The sequence below is a fragment of the Nyctibius grandis genome, chromosome 21, assembly GCF_013368605.1.
Source record: "Nyctibius grandis isolate bNycGra1 chromosome 21, bNycGra1.pri, whole genome shotgun sequence".
Lineage (NCBI taxonomy): Eukaryota > Metazoa > Chordata > Aves > Nyctibiiformes > Nyctibiidae > Nyctibius > Nyctibius grandis.
In genome coordinates, this window is record NC_090678.1 from 7,702,116 (window position 1) to 7,723,600 (window position 21,485).

At 37.7% G+C, this 21,485-nt stretch overlaps 1 protein-coding gene across 3 annotated transcripts in view; it reads left to right on the forward strand.

The window, feature by feature from the left end:
- The window catches only part of DNM3 (dynamin 3), a 183,257-nt gene that overhangs the window by 50,583 nt on the left and 111,189 nt on the right, over positions 1–21,485 (forward strand). For 2 of the 3 annotated variants that reach the window (XM_068416886.1, XM_068416884.1), the window contains exons 14-15: positions 278–307; positions 7,106–7,219. In XM_068416886.1, coding sequence (XP_068272987.1) covers positions 278–307; positions 7,106–7,219 — 144 coding nt within the window. The remainder of the gene's footprint in view (positions 1–277; positions 308–7,105; positions 7,220–21,485) is intronic. The other variant, XM_068416885.1, reaches the window with a different exon arrangement.

Genomic DNA, 21,485 nt, shown 5'->3' on the forward strand with positions numbered 1-21,485 from the left:
AAAAGGAAAATCAACCAATTATCTGACTCTTCAAAAATACACAAATAAAATGAATGACTTTTTAATTAGGTGAATGTTGTCTCTTTAAAGAAGTGGAGAAAAAGCTTGGTGTTTTAAATTAAATGTTGAAACTTGGTTACTTTTGGTATAAAGGACTTTGCTGAACCTTTTATTTTAAAGATAATAAACAGATGTTTGTAAGTTAATTGTTTGGAGTTGAAAAGAATGAGAAAATATTTCTGAAATAAAACTTCATTTTTGCAATTTGCTATTTCAGGGAACCAATCTACCGCCTTCAAGGCAAATTGTACGAGCTAAGTTCTGTAAGCTTTATTGTTGCTTTTTCATTTAGCTTCTCAGAGGGCAAAGTTTGTCTCTAACTCATTGGTTTGTTGAATACTTGCTACTAAACTATTTAACATTGAACTGTCTTGTCTGTAACACTTCCTCAACAAAGTATAATTGCAGTTCATCACTTAACTGCTACTAACTTGCTGTTACAAGTATGAACTAGTATAACTTAAAATGTAGAAAATTTTGAATAAAATTAATATTTTTATAAATTACTGAGTTTTTCAAACTAAAATGACTAATTCATGTGTATTTTATTATATAACTGGAAAGCAGTTTTTATCTGATGTAAGTGCCTCTATTCATAGTAAACCTCTTTTTGAAAGGTGGGCAAATAAGTTTCTGGTAACCAAAAGGAAACATTAGCTCTTACGTAAATGAACATGTTGTTTATGGATACAGGTACTGTTCTGGGTATTTTGTTTATGTAAAACGTTTATTTTGTTTCCTTCTGATAGAAAAAGTGAGTTTTATTAATAAACTTAGAAATACTTAAAGCCTTTTTAGCATTCTTTTCGTAGCACCAGGAGGATCAATATATCATGGACAGACTCTTTTCTAACCCTTCCACCTCATGAGTAAATAAATATGTGAATGCCTTTAATATTACTAATTAGAATTAATTGTCTAAACAGCAGGTTATTTTATAACAAGTTACTCCTGGTTCAGTGATGGTTAGGTGTAAGAAGTAAATCTCTGTATTGTCTGCGTTCTTTGGTAGTATCTGTGATGAAAACATATACATTTGTCCAATTTGTTGCCACATCATCAAATGATATTAGTTATTTCAAACAAACTTAAATTAAACTTACATTCAATAAAGGAAACAGGACTAGGCAGCACGGGTTCTAACAGCAGTCGAATTGAATCTCTTGGGAGATCAAGGTCATTACGTTTTCCCCAAATAGTGGGATGCTCATTTGCAATCCGTTGCTTTTTTTTTTTTTTTGTAGCTTGCTTTGAACTGGAACGATGCAGATAACTATTAACTATTTCTGTGTATCTCAGAAATAAGATAAGCACAGCAATATCGCATTTTTGGAAGAAGTGTAATGCCAAATCCTTTTAAGCATGTTTTTGCTCCTTTTCCTCTACTACTAATTTATCCTCTCACGCTTAATCTTTGGCCTTTTCTGTTTGTCTTTTCTTTGCTACCGCCTGAGGTTTTGACCTGACTCCACAAAGTTTCTTTTTAAGCCACAGGTCAGTCTGTCTCCTAATTTGCTTGAAATAATCAGTGTAATGCTTGGTTTTACACAGCACACTAGCAAGATCTGGTACATGAAAGCTGACTTGCTCTTAACTGTGTATTCTGTGTGCTGAGATTTGTTTTGGTGACTAAAATTTAGTGTTTAAAGCTCCCCTTCACGATAAACCTTTGAAGAGGAAGGTGTCATTGCTCCATGTGCCCAGTTGATACCCCTGTGTGTGAGAATGCAAGATACTCAAATTATAGAGGATTATATATCGTTTATATGAAATTCTGGTTTGTGTTTTACTTCAGCAGCAAAATTTGCTGCGGTGCTTGAAGTAGCCCCTGTAATTGGAAAAAGGGCTTAATGTGAACTATGAGTTTCCAGTCACTGTCCAAGTGATTTGGAGGTTTGGGTTGAAGGCTTTGTTTGACCTCCCTCTTCTACAACATTATGCCAGCAATCTTATTCGCTTGTTCTGGACACAAGTAGCGTTCAGACCCCATCAGCTGGCCTGAACTATTGGGCTAATAAGTGACTTTTTCCTTAGTAACCTCTTTTTTTTTTTTTAATCCTGCTTTGTAGCATACTTTGCCGCTTCTTTTCTTCAGATATACTTAAATCCTGTTACCTTGCGTGACTCAAGAAAAAAATGCGTTTACAGAATTTTTTTTAAGCAAGTAGATGGAAATGGAAGCTTGCGCCATGATCAGTGAGATGGTCGTGAAAAATTGTGACAAGGCTGTTCTGTTAAATGTCAGTGTTTCTGTAAAAGAGGTGGTGCCCATGGACAATCACATGATGCTAAATTTTGAAATATCCTTGAATGAGACTCGCTGCTGTTGAATTCTCACCTTACCAAGGCTAGAGAAGTATTGCTGTTCTAAGAGGCATTTAACTATACTTATTTTTTAGGTTAACATTCCTTCATGATTGACTTTAATCACCTCAATCTTTAACTACATTTGGCAGCATATTTCAGTTTTTCACTACTGAATGCTTTGCTTCAGTAAAGACTAAATTTTTCTTTAAAGTAGACATGTTTAGGATTAAGCCACTGTCATTGTTTTTAAGTTATGCGATATATTGTGGAGTGATTTTTGGGGAATCAATGTCACAAGATCTCATTTGTCTTCAGTGTCAGAACAGATCTGATCAGTTTATGCTCTGACATTTGGCAAATTACAGTGAAATACTGTATTAGATTTCCCCTCTAATCTGTTGTTCCTTTTTAGCCTCTGTAGTGCGAGGATCTTCATATTTGAACCCAAAGAACCAATAGCTTGTGAGGATGCCTCACAGAGTAGTTTTTGCAATTTTTATTCTCTTAGTGTGCTTACTATTTGGTAACACATGCTGTTACGACAGTGATTAGAAGGTAGAGTAGTGCTAGGAGTTGTGTGTTCAAAAATATTTCAGTGGAGTTACATAACACAACTTTAGTAGAGAGTTATGTTAACTCAACAAATGCTGCTGCTTGTGTTGTCGTGGAAGTAGCCAGTCTTATGATTTTTCACACTTGTATTTCTGTCTGCCCAGTCAATTTTGCTTATCTCTCACTTATCTTGAAATCATCTTTGAAATTCTTCTTTTAAAGAAATGGAACACTTTCTGATTTGCTAGTGTATTTCTTTTACAAATAGCTTATTTGATTTATTGGAATGAATAAGTCTTGCAGCAATACATAAAATATACTTATTGTGTCAAATCCTGCTTTCCTGTTTATCCGTGAAGTGGCGGAGAATAAGAACAACAGATATAATTTGGGTTTTGTACAGCTGAACTATCAGAAAATGACTTCCTTCTGGCTTGTTCACGTGCATTCGTACCTTCTAAGTTACATTTTTCAGACACCCAGATTAGGTATCGGGACCCTGAAGGAAGGAACTGTGTCATCTCTTGTTCATCCTGTACATGGAGTCCAACTACCGGTCAGAATATTGTCTTCACTAGCTTCTGGCAATGCTGATATTTTTCACCTTCCTGAAGTTCATAACTCATGTCACTAATATCCGGTGTGCATAGAGTGACATTTAGAAATGTGACAGAAAATATTTAAATGGATCTCTTAAATCCAAACCAACCAGAAAATTAACTACTGAAAACAATAACGAAACACGCTACTTTCATTTTTCAACCTGAAGTACTATACAACATAGCTAACACAATAGTTTTAAACCCCTCTCCCTCAAAGTTTTTTTTTTAACTTCAGAAGTCTCTTTGAGAACCTTTGCTGCTTGTTGCCCATGGAAGGACACTCGTTTCTAAAATATAGCTTTGAGTTATTTTTTGAGAAATTGGCTGGAGACTAAGGTGTAATTCAGTTTATCTGGAAAGTAAAACTATGTTGCTTCATCTCACTTTGTTTTGCACATACATCTTGATCTGACATCTCCCCTCCTCTCTGACCCCATTACTGGTACTGAGTATTTTGAAAGTTGTTAACTACTTTTTGTAGTTAACAACATGTACCTGGGAAATGGGAACAATTCAATGAAAAGAGCATGAGGTTTAGCACACTAAGCTCATCTTCTCTCTCTTGATGTTCCCTGGAACTGCTTGCAAGTATTTTGGATAGTTACGATCTGTTACAATGTCCAGGATATTTTAGAGAACATAGTACCCTGTTTTCCCAGAGGGGTATAGATAAACAGGTCTAGAAATCTGCACATGAAAAAACATGTACCCAAGATGTTGCTATAGCTTGGTGCCCTGCTCTTCATGCAGTGTTGTGTGGGAATGACAGCTGGATCTAATCCTCAGCACACAGGATTTTTGAGGAAACAACTGGCAAATTCCTTCCTTTACAAGACAGTGACCAATGTTTATATTAGCAAGTCAGCTTGTTTCTGTCCACACCCAGTGATGGTTATGCATCTATGGGGAGATGTGTTGGACTGGAGCAAAGACAGTCTTTTGGAGCTATGCAACTGATTTAGTTCCTATGTTAGAAGTATTAAAAGCCTCATTACTACTTAAATGGCTTGTATAGTTTAGATTTTAAAATTTTGGCTTGGTCTGTTCTGAGACCTCTACCACAGATGCGTTCTTGTCAAATTGAGAAAATTTGACTTTTATTAATATGCTACAAAGCCTGTGGTAATGATGAGGGAAGGCACTGAAAGGAATAAGCAGAGTGCTACTTCCCTTTGAGTGCTCATCACCTGTAAGTTCTTGAACATGCTACTCAGGTGTTTTTCACTGGTTTGCTTCTAGAAACCACCTCTTTATCCCCACTGTGACATCTGTCTTCGCATCTTTTAGCCTCTCTTAGATGTGTCTCCAAACCAGTTTTCAGTAGTGTGCTGGTCGGGCTGCCTGTGCTTCCTGTGTGGGGATATTTGCCTCCTAGGAAGCAACACAGCATTTTCAATTGCAGACAGCGTGGTTCAACAGCGTCCTCTCTCATAGCCTCTTAGTTCAGTTTCTTTATAACACAGTAATAACCACCTTTGCACACTTGCTCTGAAGTATTTAGTCTGCTGTACAAATATAGCTCACCTTGTTGCAGAGCTAAGTTCAAGTTGTTGGGAAATCTTAATTTTCTGGATTTTTCCTGATTTTTTTTTTTTTTTTTTTTCCAGTTGCATTTGTGTAGTTCAGCAGAGAAAAAAAAAATGAAATTAGCTTGGTTCCACAACTTGTTCTGTGGCAGCTGCCTGAAGGCCAGTACACTGGCTATATATGCATGTTGCTTGTTTCCTGTTAAAAGTTTACTTCAATAAACATCATAAAATAAAATGAGGATTTGATGGGTAATCAAGTTCGCATCAGTATGTTTCCCTTAACTTGCACTCGGACAAGCATTCCACGTCTATTTGTAAATAGTAATGCCCCCTTTCCACTTTTTTGTTTTCAGTGAACATGAATATTAAAAGTAACGACTAACTTCTGCTGAAGCCTTTGTGGTACAGGCTATCCACCTAGTGCTCGTGCTCTACCTTTGAGCCTCTCTCTGGGAGTCATGTCTGGTTCTCTCACAGCTTACTGAGTCTTGAGAAGCAAGTCAATGCTTTCTTAGCGGTTGTCTTACAGGCTGAAAACCCATAGACTGTTTGTGGATCTTCAGCGGTTTTCTTATACTGCTGACCTGGTTGGTAGTGAGTGGGAAAACATGATCATCTTTTTTGAAATGAAGCTGATACTCTTGGATTATGTGCATTACCAATACTTTTACCAGGTTTTCAGGTGCAACTTCTGATCTCTTGCTTTGGTTTAGTTATCAAATATAACTTGGTCCCTTGCTCTGTGCAATACCAAAGCTGTTTTTTTCAGGGAGCTTGCATGAACATATGCATGCTGAATGGCAGTGAATTCCAATTCTGAAACTTTTGTAGATGACAAGGAATAGATATTGAGCAATGTTTTTCTCTGGCGCTCTGTTGATATTGGAGTTACTAGTCTTGTAAAGCACTATGAGAGGAATGTCACCCTCTTGTATATTTCTCTAAAAGCAAGAGGAAACTCCTGCTTGAACACACAAGTCTGTGTTTGTGGGACTTGTTGAGAGAGTTCTGAAGGGCTTCTTTGAGCACCACTTCTTTCCATCTCAATACTTCATAGGCAAGTAAAGGGTGTTGCTGTGGGGAGAAACAGAATCACTGAGGTTCCCTGCGTCTGTAAGTGGGAGAGTTCTGTTGTTCAGAGTATGATAGGAATGACTGTTTGCTTTCTCATATATGTATGTGCATATATATTGGAAAACAAAAAATGTTCCAATAAAATGGAAAGTTTCTCCATGATCCATAAACCAGTTCTCATGACTGTTCTCTCATTCACCTCTGGAGTTCTCTCATTCCTCTTAAGTTTTCTTTTGTCCCTCTTTCTCTTTGCATGATGCGGCCTCCTGGCTTTGGTATTTATAGGTATGCTGTTCTCATCTGTTCTTTGGTCTTTGCATTGTATCTATTTCATAAAGTTCTGCTTTACCCGTTTTTTCCCCTGATTTTTATTGCTGCCTTAGGTTTCCCCCCCTCTTTTCTTTTCCCCTTCTACCTTATGAGAGGAAAATAGCTCTCACATACCTCTCCTTACCACTTCCTATCTTAATTTCAAATTAGCTGTAGAAGACCTCTCCACTTTGTCACTTGATTCAACCCCTTGTGAAGATTCCCAATGCATGCCAGGAGCCACTCGCTTTGCCAGAATCTAGGTGCTTTTCCTAGTATCCAACTTTACAAATGACCTTAACAATTAGACTAGAACTGAATAGTCATATATAAAGTTGTATGGACTTTTACAGTGTGTTATTATACAGCAAATAAATATCTTCAAGTTTACACGATCCTTAATGCACTCACACTTGCTGTAAGTCCGACATGATAATACTTAGGCTTCTCTCTTTCTCCAACCTTTTGACTGAAAACACTGTATTCACGTTGTTACTTTTTTTGTCTTGAATGACAGGAACCCGAGAAAACTCTTGAATTTGCCAGAAACTGAAAAAATGCACCTATTCTTGTTTTATTTAGCAAGTCTTGATTTAAAAGAATGAATGTAGCAGCAGAATTATGTCAAGTGAGTAATGAACTAAACTTGTGCCTGACTGCACCTCTGCACAGGTCATCCGGAAAGGCTGGCTGACCATCAACAATATTGGCATCATGAAAGGAGGATCCAAGGAATACTGGTTCGTTCTAACTGCAGAAAGCTTGTCCTGGTATAAAGATGATGAGGTAAGGAGTGAAGAACTTTTTTCTTTTTCTACTGGAAAAGAACCAATGTTTATTCAGTCTTCTGAATAAAAATATGAAATAAAATATTTAAAATATTAAATTAGCCTGTACAGATCTAACTGAAAGAATGTTTTAAGTTTTATCTGTGTCCTTTAAATTTTCTCTTTTTGATTCATGGAGAATGCTGACCCTCTAAGACTTCTGTTGAAATGTTGGTAACATAAATACAGGGTGTTGTGTGGGGTGTTTTTGTTTGGGTTTTTTTGGTTTACTTTTTTCCTTTCTTCCTGTGGTTTCCACACATGGGTCTAAAAAAAAACCAAAAAAACCCCCTGTTTTGGAACGTTCTGGTTATTGTCCTGTGCCTGTTTGGACTACTCTTGCACATCTACTGTAAGTTGGTATGGATTTTCAGATTTGCTACTGAAAATCCCAAAAAATGCACCTTGGTAAGAAATGTCGCTTCTGATCACTAAGTCTGAGGTGAGTAATGTGAGAACTGAAAAAGCATTTCTATGATAAACAGGACATCCAGGTTGTGCTCACTTTATTGAATATGTTGTTAGACAGCTTTGGGAACCAATTTTTTGCTAGTCTGTTCTGCTTAATTATTTTTTCAACAACGTTAGTAATGATACTCTCTATCCAAAACTCAACAGCAGTCCTGTTCTTAACTTTTGAAGGTTAAAATGGGATTTTTATGTGCACTGTCAGCTTTACAGTAAAGCACTTGTGGGTTTTTTAAGGTGGTTGGTTTTCCTCGAAAAATTGGGCTACCTTTTAAAAAAAAAATCCTTTTATTTTCTGATTTTTATTTTAAAAAATATTTTCAGCAAAAATTCAGTTATTTTTAAGGTGAATGAGTTGGATGGAAGAGGCACAGGTAAAGAGAGAGTTTTAAATAAGCTCTAAAACATCACTCAATCTTTTCATCTTATTCTAAGTAATCGTCAAAACACTGGCTTACCCCAACAAAACAGGGAGGTGGTTGATGGGGGACTATGCAGATAGCTCACATCCTGTTTAACCAACGTAGCGTTTTAATGCGGTGGATTTTGTAGCACCGCTGGGGAGTGGCCCTGCAATGCACGTACATAAGCCAGAGCTCTGCCAAGTCCTGCGAATCCAGAACGTGGCGCTGACGATAAGTAGGGACTTCAGTAATACTGCTCATGGTGGAAATTGCGCTGGTCAGTAGTGGTTTTTCTCCTGAGTCGGTAGCTGTTTTGGGATAGACCTTAAGATTGAGGGACAAATTAGATTAATCTTGAATATTTTGCCCCTTGCCCTTGTATTTAAGTTTTAAAGGGATTCAAATGTATTTACTGTAACAGGAAAATGAGTGCAGGGGGAGGAGTCAAGTGCTAGATGTCAAGAGGGAAAGTTTTATTCTCAGATTACTGAAATATAATTTGAAGTATTTTATTGCAATGACGTAAAAAATAATTGAAAAGAAATGTAAAGGTACCTTTGTGAATTTGAAAATTTTAAGCTGTCTTTTTTTTGAGATCTACCTTGAAGCTACTAGAACTTACTGTCCTAGATGAGGTACAGGTAACTGTAACTACAGTATGTGACATGGCAATTTTGGAGGTAGTTTTGGTGTTGCTTTTTTGAGTCTGATCTTTGTTTAGAGTGAAGTATAAAAATTCCTGAAAATACTTATGGAATGTCTTCTGCTATGCAACTTTAAAAAGAAATTGTTTGTTTTGATAGTCTGCTGGAGAGAGTCACTTGGGAATCTTGGAATAGTACATGGAGGGAATTGGCCACTGTCTGATTTCCATATACCTATTTTAAAATAATGTCTCTTAATTGCCAAACAGTTGTCTTTTGAGAGTCATGAAAATACCAGTAGTTCACTCAGGCCAATGTGGAAGATAGCTCAGGAATTTCTTAGAGTGGTAAGAGAAGATAACAGCATAGGGGATTCCATGCTTTGCTGGTGGAAGAAGTTCCTACTTAAGTACAGACTTGCTGTATAATTTGATTATTCTCTCCTGGGAAAGGACTTAAAAAATTAGGAAGGTCTGTTTTAGATACTTTATGAAGATGCTCAAAGCTGCAGCTTGGCCATTAGGTTAATCAAAAGACCAGTGACTCTCCGTTTCAGAAACCGAACTACTGGCTTCTGAAAATAAAGAAGCAAATATTTGATCTCCTGGCTGAATTCCAATTTTTATAATTACATTTCATCTCCTTAAAACGTTCTCCTCACTCTCAGCTTGGTTTGGTAGTTGTCACATCCTGTTCTCAGATGATTACTGAAATGGCTGCATGCTGTTGTCTTTCCACCCTGGTAAGATACGCAGCCTTCAGTGATGTGTGAAGTGATACCCGTGTTTATGTGGCCGGACCGTGCCCGGGCTCGGTACGGCTGTGCACGCTGTGAGGTCGTCGGGAGTTCAGTTCCCTTGAGCCTCCCACTCGGGCCAGTCCTTGCACGGTAGCAAGAGCCTCTCCATCGCAGCTGGGGGGGATGCAGAAAGTCAGGGCTCACCTTCGTTCTCTTGCTGCAGTGATGAGTTTGTTCCCCCTGTGTCTCTACCCCTGAGTCAGGAATGTTGTAGCAGCTTTTGTACCAGAGGGCTCTGACAATGTGCTTGACAAAGCTAGAGTGCTTGCTAGGGCCTCGAGGGCTGTGTACCCCCTCTAGTGTAAGCTGAGCCCATTTTCTGTAGTCTGGAATTTACTCTGAGATGAAAATCACTCTCTGAATGCAACCGGTTGCTTGGCGGTGCCATTGGAAGGATGTAAATGATTTCCTTTATTTGTGAGTTGCAGCTTTTATAGTGAAGAGTCCACAGCAGAATGCATTTTGAAGCAAGTTACTTTGGCAAAAGATTTCAAAATTTATTGTAAGATATAAGTATTACAAAAGAAATGATTGGTTTCTTGACATGGTTTTGTTGCTGCTTAAAGATTTTATTCCTTGGTGGGATGGGAATCAGTGCCTAAGAATGTTTTTTAGGCCTGTAATTATGGAAATATGAAGTTAATGTTTGAACAGTGTGAGTAAAGCAGTATTTATTATTAGTTACGTAAATACTAATCTAAATTAGTTTCTGATCCACATACAGTTGCTTGTCACTTTGTTGCGTGACCAGTACCATGACTTTGTGCTTTTCCACTTGCTGAAAATCGGGGTGGGGGGAAATATTGTGTACCATTTTGAGGCTGTTGTAAGTAAGTGCAAGATTAGCACATTCACTGACCTCACAAATACAGTTTTCTTTCAGAGTGTTTCATGTAATACTAGCTAAAGTGTTCTAAGGCGTACCTACACACACGCACAAAAGATTAAAATCTGAGCATCTTAGCTCTCAGTTGTTACGGTTTTGTTAAGTAGCACAAAAAGCTGTAAGTTTTGAGAGTCAACCTGCAAATTTGCAGTTTGTTAATTAGCCACTTCTATATTAGGATGAAATGGACTTTGGGAACGTGGAACGCCATCTTAGCTTGTCAATCAAAAAGCTCTTTATTGTAAAAAAAAAAAAGGATGCCGTTTGTAAAGTGATGTAACATTTTTATAGGACATGGTCTGAGAATGTGATTTTATTATTCTTTCCAAAGCATCCAGAGGTTTCACTGGCATCATTGGTGTGCGAAGGATGCCAAGCTGGGCTCTAGGATAAGAACTTCTAAAAATGTGAAATTTACATTTATTGGCAAAATCGCCTTTAGTCTTATTTCCAAATATTTCCATTCTGTTTGAATAGGAAAGGATAGTATTATCAACATCCAGTGGTAGATGCAGCTTGTATTATAATTTCACAGTTTATTCCCAATTGTAAAATTCTGTGTGATTTGGGAGGGAGGTACGAAAAAAATAAGTGAGGTGAGAGAGTGGAAAGAGAAGTTACTCTGATATCTAACATTGTGTATGCTTACAGAATTAACTTGCTGCACAATAAGCTGCTCTTGGCTTCTGTGGCTAGCGGGAATGTTAGTGATTTTTATACCCACAATAATCTAATAATGCAAGTTGCTCGAGTTATGTCTGAGAAGTAAATGGGAGGACGAAACATACAATGGTGCCGCAAAGCTGCGTATAAATAAAACTTATTGTTAGTGAGTTAATGAGAACAACTAGGAAAAGAGTACTATAGGAAGCACAGTAAAAATTTCAGTAGTGGGTTTTATTGTATTTTGTAGGCAGTGTTGGTTTGACTCTAGGTGGGTTGCCGTACGCGGCTTGGTTACTGACCGGCCGTCTGAGATCCAGAGTGACTCTTGGCTGGAGCTGTTGGTGAAGATGCTCTGGTGTGTCAGAGCGGTTTCCCACTGGCTGCTGTCCCTCAGGCTGGGTTGTCATGCGACTGCCTGTCTGTGCCTGCTGTACAGGTGAGAGGATGTTCTGCACAGCAAGTGTAGACAGGCAGACACATGACAACTCCGTCCAGCCAGTCCCTTGGAGCCATCACCGCTGGTGTGCAACAGTTTGTACCATTCCGGTTTGGGGGGGCTTTGTTGGGGAGGGCAACACACATAACAGAATTAAACTTTAAAACATTGGGAGCTGTAGAACAAGAACATAACTTGATTTTATTTGGAAAAGAAGCATTTCAGTACATCAGGTATCACTGTGCTGACATGTATCAGAGATGCGATTTCAGCAGACTGGTCACACTGAACATTTGGAAAAAACAAGAAGGATTGAAGCCATGGTTTATCTTATATGCAATGCATACAGGATTTTTCCTGCATATTGTACTCACACACAGTAATTTAACCAGATGTTTTTGCTCTTCTTGGAAGCACAGAAATACTGAAGTTCAAGATAAAGGATGTGTTTATACAGTACATATTTTCTAGGAGCAGATAAGTACAATAATCTGGCAAGTTAAAAATAAAAATCTTTCTGTGTAAAAGGAGGCAACCACTTGCACATTCATCCAGTTAAAGGAAATGTGCTGGAAAGAAAACTGGTTGCATTTTGTCTCAATTTTGCTAATATACATAAGCTATACACATATGGTATTTCTTTCAGCATTTTGCTTTGCATATTATTTAAATTTAGCTTTCTCTCAAAATCTGTACTTTGTAAGAAAACAAAATAACTTTGTAGAGCTTCGATAAGTTTTTTCAGTTAAATACAGACTATACTATAGATCAAAAGCATGCAAATAGCATCATTTCACATCACAACATGTGCTGCTTTGCTAAACTTTCCTGTGTTTAAAATACACACAGTGGCTGCAATCCAATTGAGGAATGACATTTGCAACATCACTGAGGTGTTGTTGCAGAAGGTATAAAACACATTGGAAGCTTAAAAGGGGGGGGGAAATAGTTGCAACACTTTTCTATGCAGATGAAATGATTCTGTTTTATAATGGTGTTCTTAAATCACTGCTGCTCGCTAGTGCCACCATAGGTAAGCAACAAACGTGCTTTCCAACACATCCCATACAGAACAGCAGCAAAACACTTAAGTTCCAGGCTGGAAACTGATTATAAAGGGGATAAATTTACCAAAAGGCTAAAGGTGGGGATAGTGTTGAGGTTTTAAAGTAGACTAATAATAAATTAATATGTGATTATTCAGGTGTTCTAGCTCTAATCATTATGTTTTGCCCTAAAGAAAAAGATGCATTTTAGCTAATATACAAGTTGAAATGTACAAATTAAGTGTATCAATTATACGAATAAAATTTTCCTTGAACCTAACAAGATGGAATAAGATGCCTTAAAAAAATGAATCAAGCAGAAAACATGACTAGCTAATTCAGACATGAAAAATTAATTCCAAGACATTAAATATTCTTGCTTTGACTTTATAGTGTGCTTACTTAAATTTTTGTAGCTCTACATAAAATTTTAAGTGTATGCTTTAAATTGGCATGTCTTCCTACTCGCTTGACCATTTTAAAGAAAAACAAAAGTGGGAAATTAGAAGTACTTTTAAAACAAATATAAAACACTGCTTGTTTTATAGATTTCATCAAATTTAATTTCTGCATTTAGTTATTAAAGAAATCAAAGATCTTTAGTCTGGGAGAAGATTAGGTCTCAGTTTCTGTGTTATGGATCCTTCTTGAAATAGCAAAGAATTGTAGAGTAAAATTCATTGGCAACCTATAGTATAAAAGGACTAGAAGAACAAAAGTATGCATTTTAATTCATAAGTTTTCTATTAACAACTATCAGGCAAGTTGTGCTGGGAGTAAAAGTTGTAAGTGGAAAGAATTTGCAGTCTTTCTAATAACTGTACACGAGGAGAATTCATCAAAGAATCAGCAGACAGCTTTACATCTTGAACTGAGGCAAATTTATTTTGCCTTCAATTAATTTACGGGGTAGTACTAATGACTGGTTAGTTATCTCCATTTGATTCTTATTTAAAAACTGATATTCCTTGAAATTGTAGTTAGTTTGCTAAAAGGGCTTAACATTTTTGTGTGCTCTATCTCCTTGCTTCATTAAGTCAGTAAAGGGGTCGAGAATATTTTAGAATACTCGTAACAAAAAAAAAAAAATCTCATGATTGCCAATATTATATATACAGAAACCTATCCTAAGGATCTGACTTTAAATATTGGTAGCTTGGAAATTGAGTTGAGAATTGTATTCTTTCCAACTGTGATCAGGACTTTTTATTTAAGGGCAGTTTGATATTTTTAGATACTGTTTTGCAATGCAGCGTAAAATGCAGTACAGAAGTACAGTAGCATTATTCAGGAAAGCTTCATTCTTAACTGTGGCATTTCCTGTCTTTTTGTAGGTTTAAATCTGACCCTTAATATTATTTCAATTAGTTGGGTTTTTTTTAAAAATATGGTACAGTTCAGGAATCAAAGCCTTTTGCAAGTAAAAGTGAAGTTATGCTCTTGAGTAAAATCTATTATTTTTAAAAAAAATCAAGTGCACTAAGATTTAGGTTTTTTTTATTTTCCAATCTGCTTAACAGATTTTGATTAAAAATTATAATAATTGAACACTCTATTTAGGAGTTTGGAATTTTCATGCAAGTATTTTACTGGTTTGTTTATAATATTTTCCATGTAGTAATGATACTTGGGTGGTCTGCAGAAATGTCTGTGGACGCACGGTGATAGTATAGGAAGGGGCAAGGAGCGTGGAGAGGACAGCAGTGTCTTTTAGTCTTCTGAAAATACAGATGCGTTAAATAGCACTGGTAACGGTAATGCAGAAGACAACATGCAACTTAATGACAAGGCAGCAAAATGTCAAATGACATGTTTTTTTTTAAAGTAACTAGTTTTTTTCACATTTGGTTGCTTATTTGATCTATATTTATTTCTGTAAAGTTAAGTGACTTTCCCCCACCCTTCCTTGCCTTTTTCCTTATGTATAGAAAAGGTTAGAACTATATTTTTCCTCTTCCCTACTTAATTTTATTGAGTGTATGGAAAAAATTATGCTTCTTAAAGATGAAAGAAAGTCCATTATATTGAAACACTCACCTATTTAAATGTTCATACTGGCTTTAATTTACTTTTCCTATTTTTGTGCGTTCTATGGTAATATGAACTGCATCGTTTAGTTCATACAACAGGCTTAAGCATTGGTATCGTCCTGGTTTTACAGAACTCTCACCAGGATTTAGTACACGCTGAATCCTACTAATTTTTTTTAGTCATTGCAAAAAGTGATGTTTGGGTTTTTGTTTTTTTTATCTTGAAATATTTGTACACAGCCATCTTGTGTTTGTTGACAAGCATATTTAAAACCTCTTGTTTTATAACTACGGAAATCTTTTCTGTATGATTGTGATCAACTAGAACTTGTTTCAACTGAAACAGCACTGTTTTAAGAACCGTAGAATTACTTAATTCACTTTGAAAATGTTTTGATTACTGAGCCGACGTAGATATACTTCCCTATTCATTCCTAACAATACAGGCTTTCTTTCCGTATCTGTTGCTTTGCACACTGCATCCCCCCCCCCTTTCCGAGCCCCATGCCAAGGGGGCCTCCTAGATCTCAGCCTTACAGTCTAAAAATGTAACTTTGAAGAGTCATGGGTGTATGGGAGGGGAATCACTTCCTAAATCCAGAAAGGTCATTTAAAATAAAGATTAATGCAAATAGTGGGCTAGAGATAAGAGAAACACTAGTTCCATATGTTTTCATTGTCCTTGCTTATTGTGCAAAAGTTAACGCAAGCTATCTTCAACAATAATTTCACTGAGAGCCTATTATTGCCTGGATAACAATACTTCCTTTCTTAATTTCTAGATCAGAATTATAAAAAAATAAAAGTAGCTATGCAAGTAAACACCAGATAGAAAAAATATTTGCAGTCATATTCCCCTTGAAAGCACAACTGAGCAAGTTTTTTACCAAGATTTGAAAACATTTTTCTACCGCTTTAACAAAATCTAAGTCATAAAACTTTTCAGATTTGCTATGCCTGAAACAGCAATCATACATTGAGAAATATTAATACAAGTTTGAATCTGGCTCCATTCCTTTAATTTCTTCCTGTCTCTTCAGATTTTCTATTAATAACTACATTTAACTGTGTGTTGTAACTCCACTTTAAAGTAGAACAAGAATAAAAATTCGTCTACTTATACTATAATGGATTAAAATACACTAATATAATTCTAAAGATAATCTTCCACGAAATACAGAAAGAGACGGTGGATAACATATCAGTGCATACATCCATTAAAAAAATTCTTTTAGTCAAAATACATAAGCTTTGATGGGAGGCTAAGGGAAATGACAGTGCAAGTTCTTGCTTCGTAGGCTTTAAGACAGCCAGTATAGGCACAGTCACACTAGTGCTACGTGACCATCTCTCCCCAATAGGACTTCTATTGATTATTGAAGGAGCAATGGAAAAGGTAATAATAATATACATATTTAAAAAAATCGTACAGCATCAAGGCTGTCTAAAATATAACACGCATTCTGCGGAATTGGCTGGTTGTAATCCTAATGGCTGCATATTTATGCTAATTCTTTTTATAGTATAGCTATTCAAAGCCTTCCTGGCAATAACAAGCACCATATAGATGTGTTTCTTTTTTTCCGGTTGCAGTAGTTTGTTACTAGTGTTAACTTTAGGGGAGCTGACTCTGGAGTTCAGCTGGTATCAAATTGCAGCCCAGACTTTTTGTATTATTTTGTCCATGGGGATTTCATTCAGCCTGAGGGTTTTTTTCCCCTACCAGGACAGCTGGAAATTCACCAAAGCAAACTTCTGCATTCGTTTACAAATTCCATTTTTATCAGTGGGATTCAGGACAAAGCAACTTATCATTTTGAATGTTAGAAGAAATATCCGCGATTCAAAGTATACATGAGAGCGGCAACAGTCAATCGGTGCTGATCACTTATATGCAATGGCCAGCCAGGTACTGGGATGGAAAGCTATTTGTTCCGTTTTATTTATTTATTGATTTTTTTCCCATTGCATCCTGAACTTTCAGAGGTAATTTTTCCTGACAATCAAAGATTTTGTATTCTACATGGCAGAAGCCTAGCATGGAGTAGTCATAGATTTCCTATGGTTTCCCTCCCAGTTTTCATTAGCACATACAGCATAGGTTACTTGCAAAGAAGTTTCAGCTGCATATAAAATCTAAGTACAGTTCTTCCAAAGGTTACAGTAATTTAAAATAATATTCATGCATTCTTTTCTATTATTTTATTACTTTAAGAGAAAATAATTTCTTAAAATTGATCCTTCAGATCATAGTTCACAACAGGAGCTATTCAGAATACACACTTCTAGCAAGTCTTTTCTGCATTAAAAAAAATTATATACTCCTTAAATATTTATATTGATTGCTACAAGTAAAAAAAAATATTAAATTTACCTTTTTAGTTTGTGGGGGGGAAAAAAAAGCTTTATTTTAAATTAAAAAAAAAAAAAAAGAAAAAAAAAATGACTGACTTTAACTCTATGTTGTACACCTCTCTAGGCAGTATACCTCTAGGCAATATACCTCTCTCATTTCTTGCATAGGTTTTAGTAAGCCAGCAGAGCTCCATCTTTCTTGCAGTGATGACTGGAGGGAGGGGGCAGGGGAGTCACCTAGGTTCGCCAGGTCATAGGCCAGGTGTTCTTCCAAAGTAGGCCTTACCAGAATGTCTTCCCCGCTTTATTCTGAAGGTCCTCCTTTTTCACAGTGTCCCTTAGCGTTTCTTATTCCCTAGTGTGCAAAACCTGTGAAGAAAAATACTGTATATGAGATCTGAAAGGAGCAATAAGTGTCTTCTCCTTGGCAAGAGCAACTTGCGTCCCCAATAGTCCGTGCCGCTGCTTTCCCTTGCCCAGTCTAACCAATGTGCAGACTACTGTACAACAGCATTGTCCTGAACAGGTAGTCTGAACACTGGGGCGACGGAGCAGGATCTCCGGACGCGTCTATTTATTTATTTTAAATCCTCTTTTAGTCTCGGGGAAAAACTGCCTTCCTGCATCACGGGTTGTGCTCGGCTCTCCCTCACACTCTGCAGCACTCACTGAAACACACTGAAGTGCTGTGATTTCCAGTCTTGACGTGGCACATTTGCAGCAGACTGGGGATCTGGCAATGAATTTAGGACCAGGAAAAGGGGGAGGGCTGGGCCTGAGAGTCCATATATGGGATGATGTCACCCTGGGGAGGTTTGGGTATGCACTGTGCCGCTGGTGAGACCGCTAGAATTGCCTGCTCTCAGACATGGGTCTGTGTATAAAATGGTACCAGATGTTTTAGTGTAATGTTAAGCAGTCATTTCATCTTCAGGCCAGATTTTTTTCTTCAACTGGGCAGGAAGTGGGCCCCAGTATGGAAAAGCTGTAAAAAGTCAAGATGTACAGTTTCACTGCAGCCAACGGAGAGCAAGTTAATGTAGACGCAGAATTTGCTGTTTTGTGAAGGCTGAAAAACTGAATTTGTGAAAAGGATTCTGCTCGGGAAGCTAATGCAATAAGCCAGCACTTATTTTCTTTCTTTTTAATGACTCTAGTTGTGCTTTTCTGTTTTGGCATTTCAGACCAAGAAAAGGGCAAATAGGTTCATTTTTTCTTGGAACTGTCAGCGGCATGCAGGCTGCCGAGACTTGAACAGTAATTAGAGTTACTTCCTGAAAGTGAAGCCCCCATGAAAAGTCTGGAGAAATGTTCTTTGTCATAGCCTCTACATGAGTAATTAGTTCCACATGTGGCCTTCCTATTTCCCTTCAGCTATTTTGGCTGGCTGGTTGAATACTTTGCTATAGCTCAAGACTTAAAGAAGCTTTAAAGTTTTCATTTCAAGCATCCACTGTGAAAATAGCTATTTCTGGTGTCATAATAAATTGCTTCTGGTAGATGAGTGCTATTAGGCCTGGCATTGTTTTTCACTGGTAACCCTGCTGGTCCCATTTTTCTTTTAATGGTGCTTGGTGGAATTATCCTGCTAAATTTTATCTTTGATCTTTACCAGATCTATTGAATTTTGCCAAGTATGACTTTACCGTAGATTTTAAGATATTCTCCCCACAGGCAACTATCCTTGTTCTCCTGTAAACTTTTTTCTTTGTTACTCGTGCCGTTGAATCTGATTGTTGTACTTGGTGGTTTGTTTTTTTTTTTTTTTTGATCTGCTTTAGCCCATGGTGTAAAACAACAGCTAACCTATCGAGTTAGCTCTTCTAAAGTCAAACCTGGAGGCGATGGTGTATATGCACTGTATGGAATTGTTGCCAGTACCTCTTTTTCTGCATAGAAGTAGGAGGCAAATGTCAGTATTGGGAGTATATTCTGAAAGGCAGATCACCAACTTCCTGGACAGGAATGCATGTAAATGTAAATGTGTGCTGTGAGCTCTGGTGTCCTGAACTTCTGTGTGATTCGGTTCTTCCTAGGTGATGGCAGATTCTGAGAGAGCCATAGCTCCTAGAGGCGTGCACAGGGCAGGTTGCAGAACTCTTAACTTCAGGGAGAATGAATGCAATAAACTTGGATGCCGGGAAAGTTGGAATCGGAGTCTGAGGCCAGTGAAAAGGAAAAGTGACCTTCAGGCTGCTTTGTGGTGGTGGCAGGCCAAGCATTGCATGTCTGTTTCAGATTGTGCATCCGATTCTACCATTTGGATCACAGTGGGCTAGTGTGTGTCCAAGCAGTGATGGGGTTTCTTTTTTAATTAGTGAAGGTAAAGGTTTGAAGAAGCTATAGAAAGAGGTTTGACATGCAGAGCACTTGGCTTACTTAAAAACAGCAGCACCACATCAGTGTGTAAGAGAAAGTGAGCTGGTGAGCAAGAGCTTTTGGAGATGAAGCTGCTATAATGGAGAAAGTAGAGCACACCATGGATAATCCAGGAGAGCTCCTGGTCTGCATATCTCTGCACGTGTAGGAGCTGGCTTTTTTATTATATCCCTACTTGGCACTTGCCTTGTGGAAGGAGAATATGATTTTGGAAAGATTGAGTAGTGAGAGATTTTTTTGTGTGTGGGACCCTCAGTATAGTGGGTCAGATTTTCCCCAGTGAGGAACCATTAGAGATTAATTGCTGCACTTGCCACCAAGAGCAAGAAATTATGTTGTCAAGAAAAGACAGTGTTCCAGGGATGATCTTTCCATACCAACAGAAGGAAAGGTAGGCTGAATAAAACAGGAGGCAATGCGTTAATGAGCCAAGCAGGCTTAGGGGCTGAGGGAAGTGAAGTTTTGAATCTTGCTGCCGAGTGCAGCAGCATTAGTCTGTGAATTTTTCCTGAGATGGTTAAATAGAACCAAAATAGCTCACCACATTGCGGCCTGGAAATTCGTTCCCTCTAAGTTTTGTTTCCTGGCAAAAGCAGAGCTTCAGAGGAACAGAGTACAAGAACAGGGGGTTTGGGTTGTTCTGGGTGCCCAGAAAGATGGTAAAGCTGTGTCGGGGAGAACCTCTAATATAGTGCAAAGCTATTCAGACCTCTTATGTGCGTTTTCTTTCCTTCCTAAGGGCTGCTCACCTAGTTACACACATATGTGTTAGACATTTAGACCTGGTCCCTCCTTTTCCACTTGATCTCTGTTTGGAAAGGAATAGGCCCGAAAAGGAATCGACGTTTCCATTCCTTCTGATACCAAGTTCAGATTATACTTGAAATATTTGAAATCTTCCACTAAATAGCTCCACCGCTGTATTGTGGGATTTGAAACTGCTTCCGATCAACTTCTGAGGCTCCCATTTAGCTGTAGTTTCTTAAACAGCAGGCTGCTTTCATGGTTGCAGTAATCTTGACCCGGAGAGTCGATATCAATAATAAATTGTTACCCAGAGCTTATCCTAAGTGCCTTCCAAAGGTGGTGATAAACTTTCATTTTTCATGAGTTTATCATCATGCTGACATTTCTGTCATGACTATGAACTCAGCCCAATGATCAAATTATTTTCCACATGCCTAAAATATTCTTTGATTTTTAACTTGGAGAAAACTAAGGATTTTGAAAAGTCCAACTTTTCCATTAATGCTTATTTGGAGGGCTACCATGAAAAACGAAATAGCTATGTTTCTGCTTGATTGTTTTCCTTTCCTGGCAGACGGCAGTGTAGTGCTAGACTGTTCTTCATATTGAATGGGATGGGCATCTTTGACACGGTCATGTGTGGCTAGCATGGGAGCTATGTGTGTCTTGTTGTTTGTAAAGCATCCTAGGCTGCATTTACACTAGTGAAGTGGCTGAATTGCTGCTAATGTGCATTTTTACATTAAAAAAAGTTATTGTAGAAAGTGTCTGGACAATTGTACATTTTGTGTCTCTATTCTTCAAAAGCTCTAGATACAATTCAGGGAACTACAGAAGAGTAAGCGGGATGTCTGCAGCTGATAAATGAGTTGAAATAATAGCAGATGATTGCACGTAGCGATTTTTTAAATTCCGCAACAGAAAGTTATCTGCCAGGATTTGTTCTAGGTTTTTTTGCACATCCAGCAGTAAAGGTTAACCCTTTTCGGCACTCAATAAGCTAAATCATGATTTAAGAGAATTAGAAACAGGTAGGCACAGGACACAGGGAACAGTACGAATAAGCTATCATTGCCATCATAGCAAAAAAAACCATGCAAAACTACCTTCAGGGTCTGGTTTTGTAGCTGAGTGAACAAAGTGAGTGGAGCCTTAAATGCCAATACGAGTGAACAAATGCAAAGGAGTAGTCTCAATTTGCAGAAACCCCCTGAGGTACACTGTGAAATTGTGTTCACTTTTATCCAGAATGCTTGGGGTATGGATGCAAGAAAGAAGATAAGGATAATGTGGGGAGAGAAGAGGTGAGGGTGGAGGAAGCATAAGCGTGTGAGGCCAGAGTATCTGATGCTTGCTTCTGTAGAG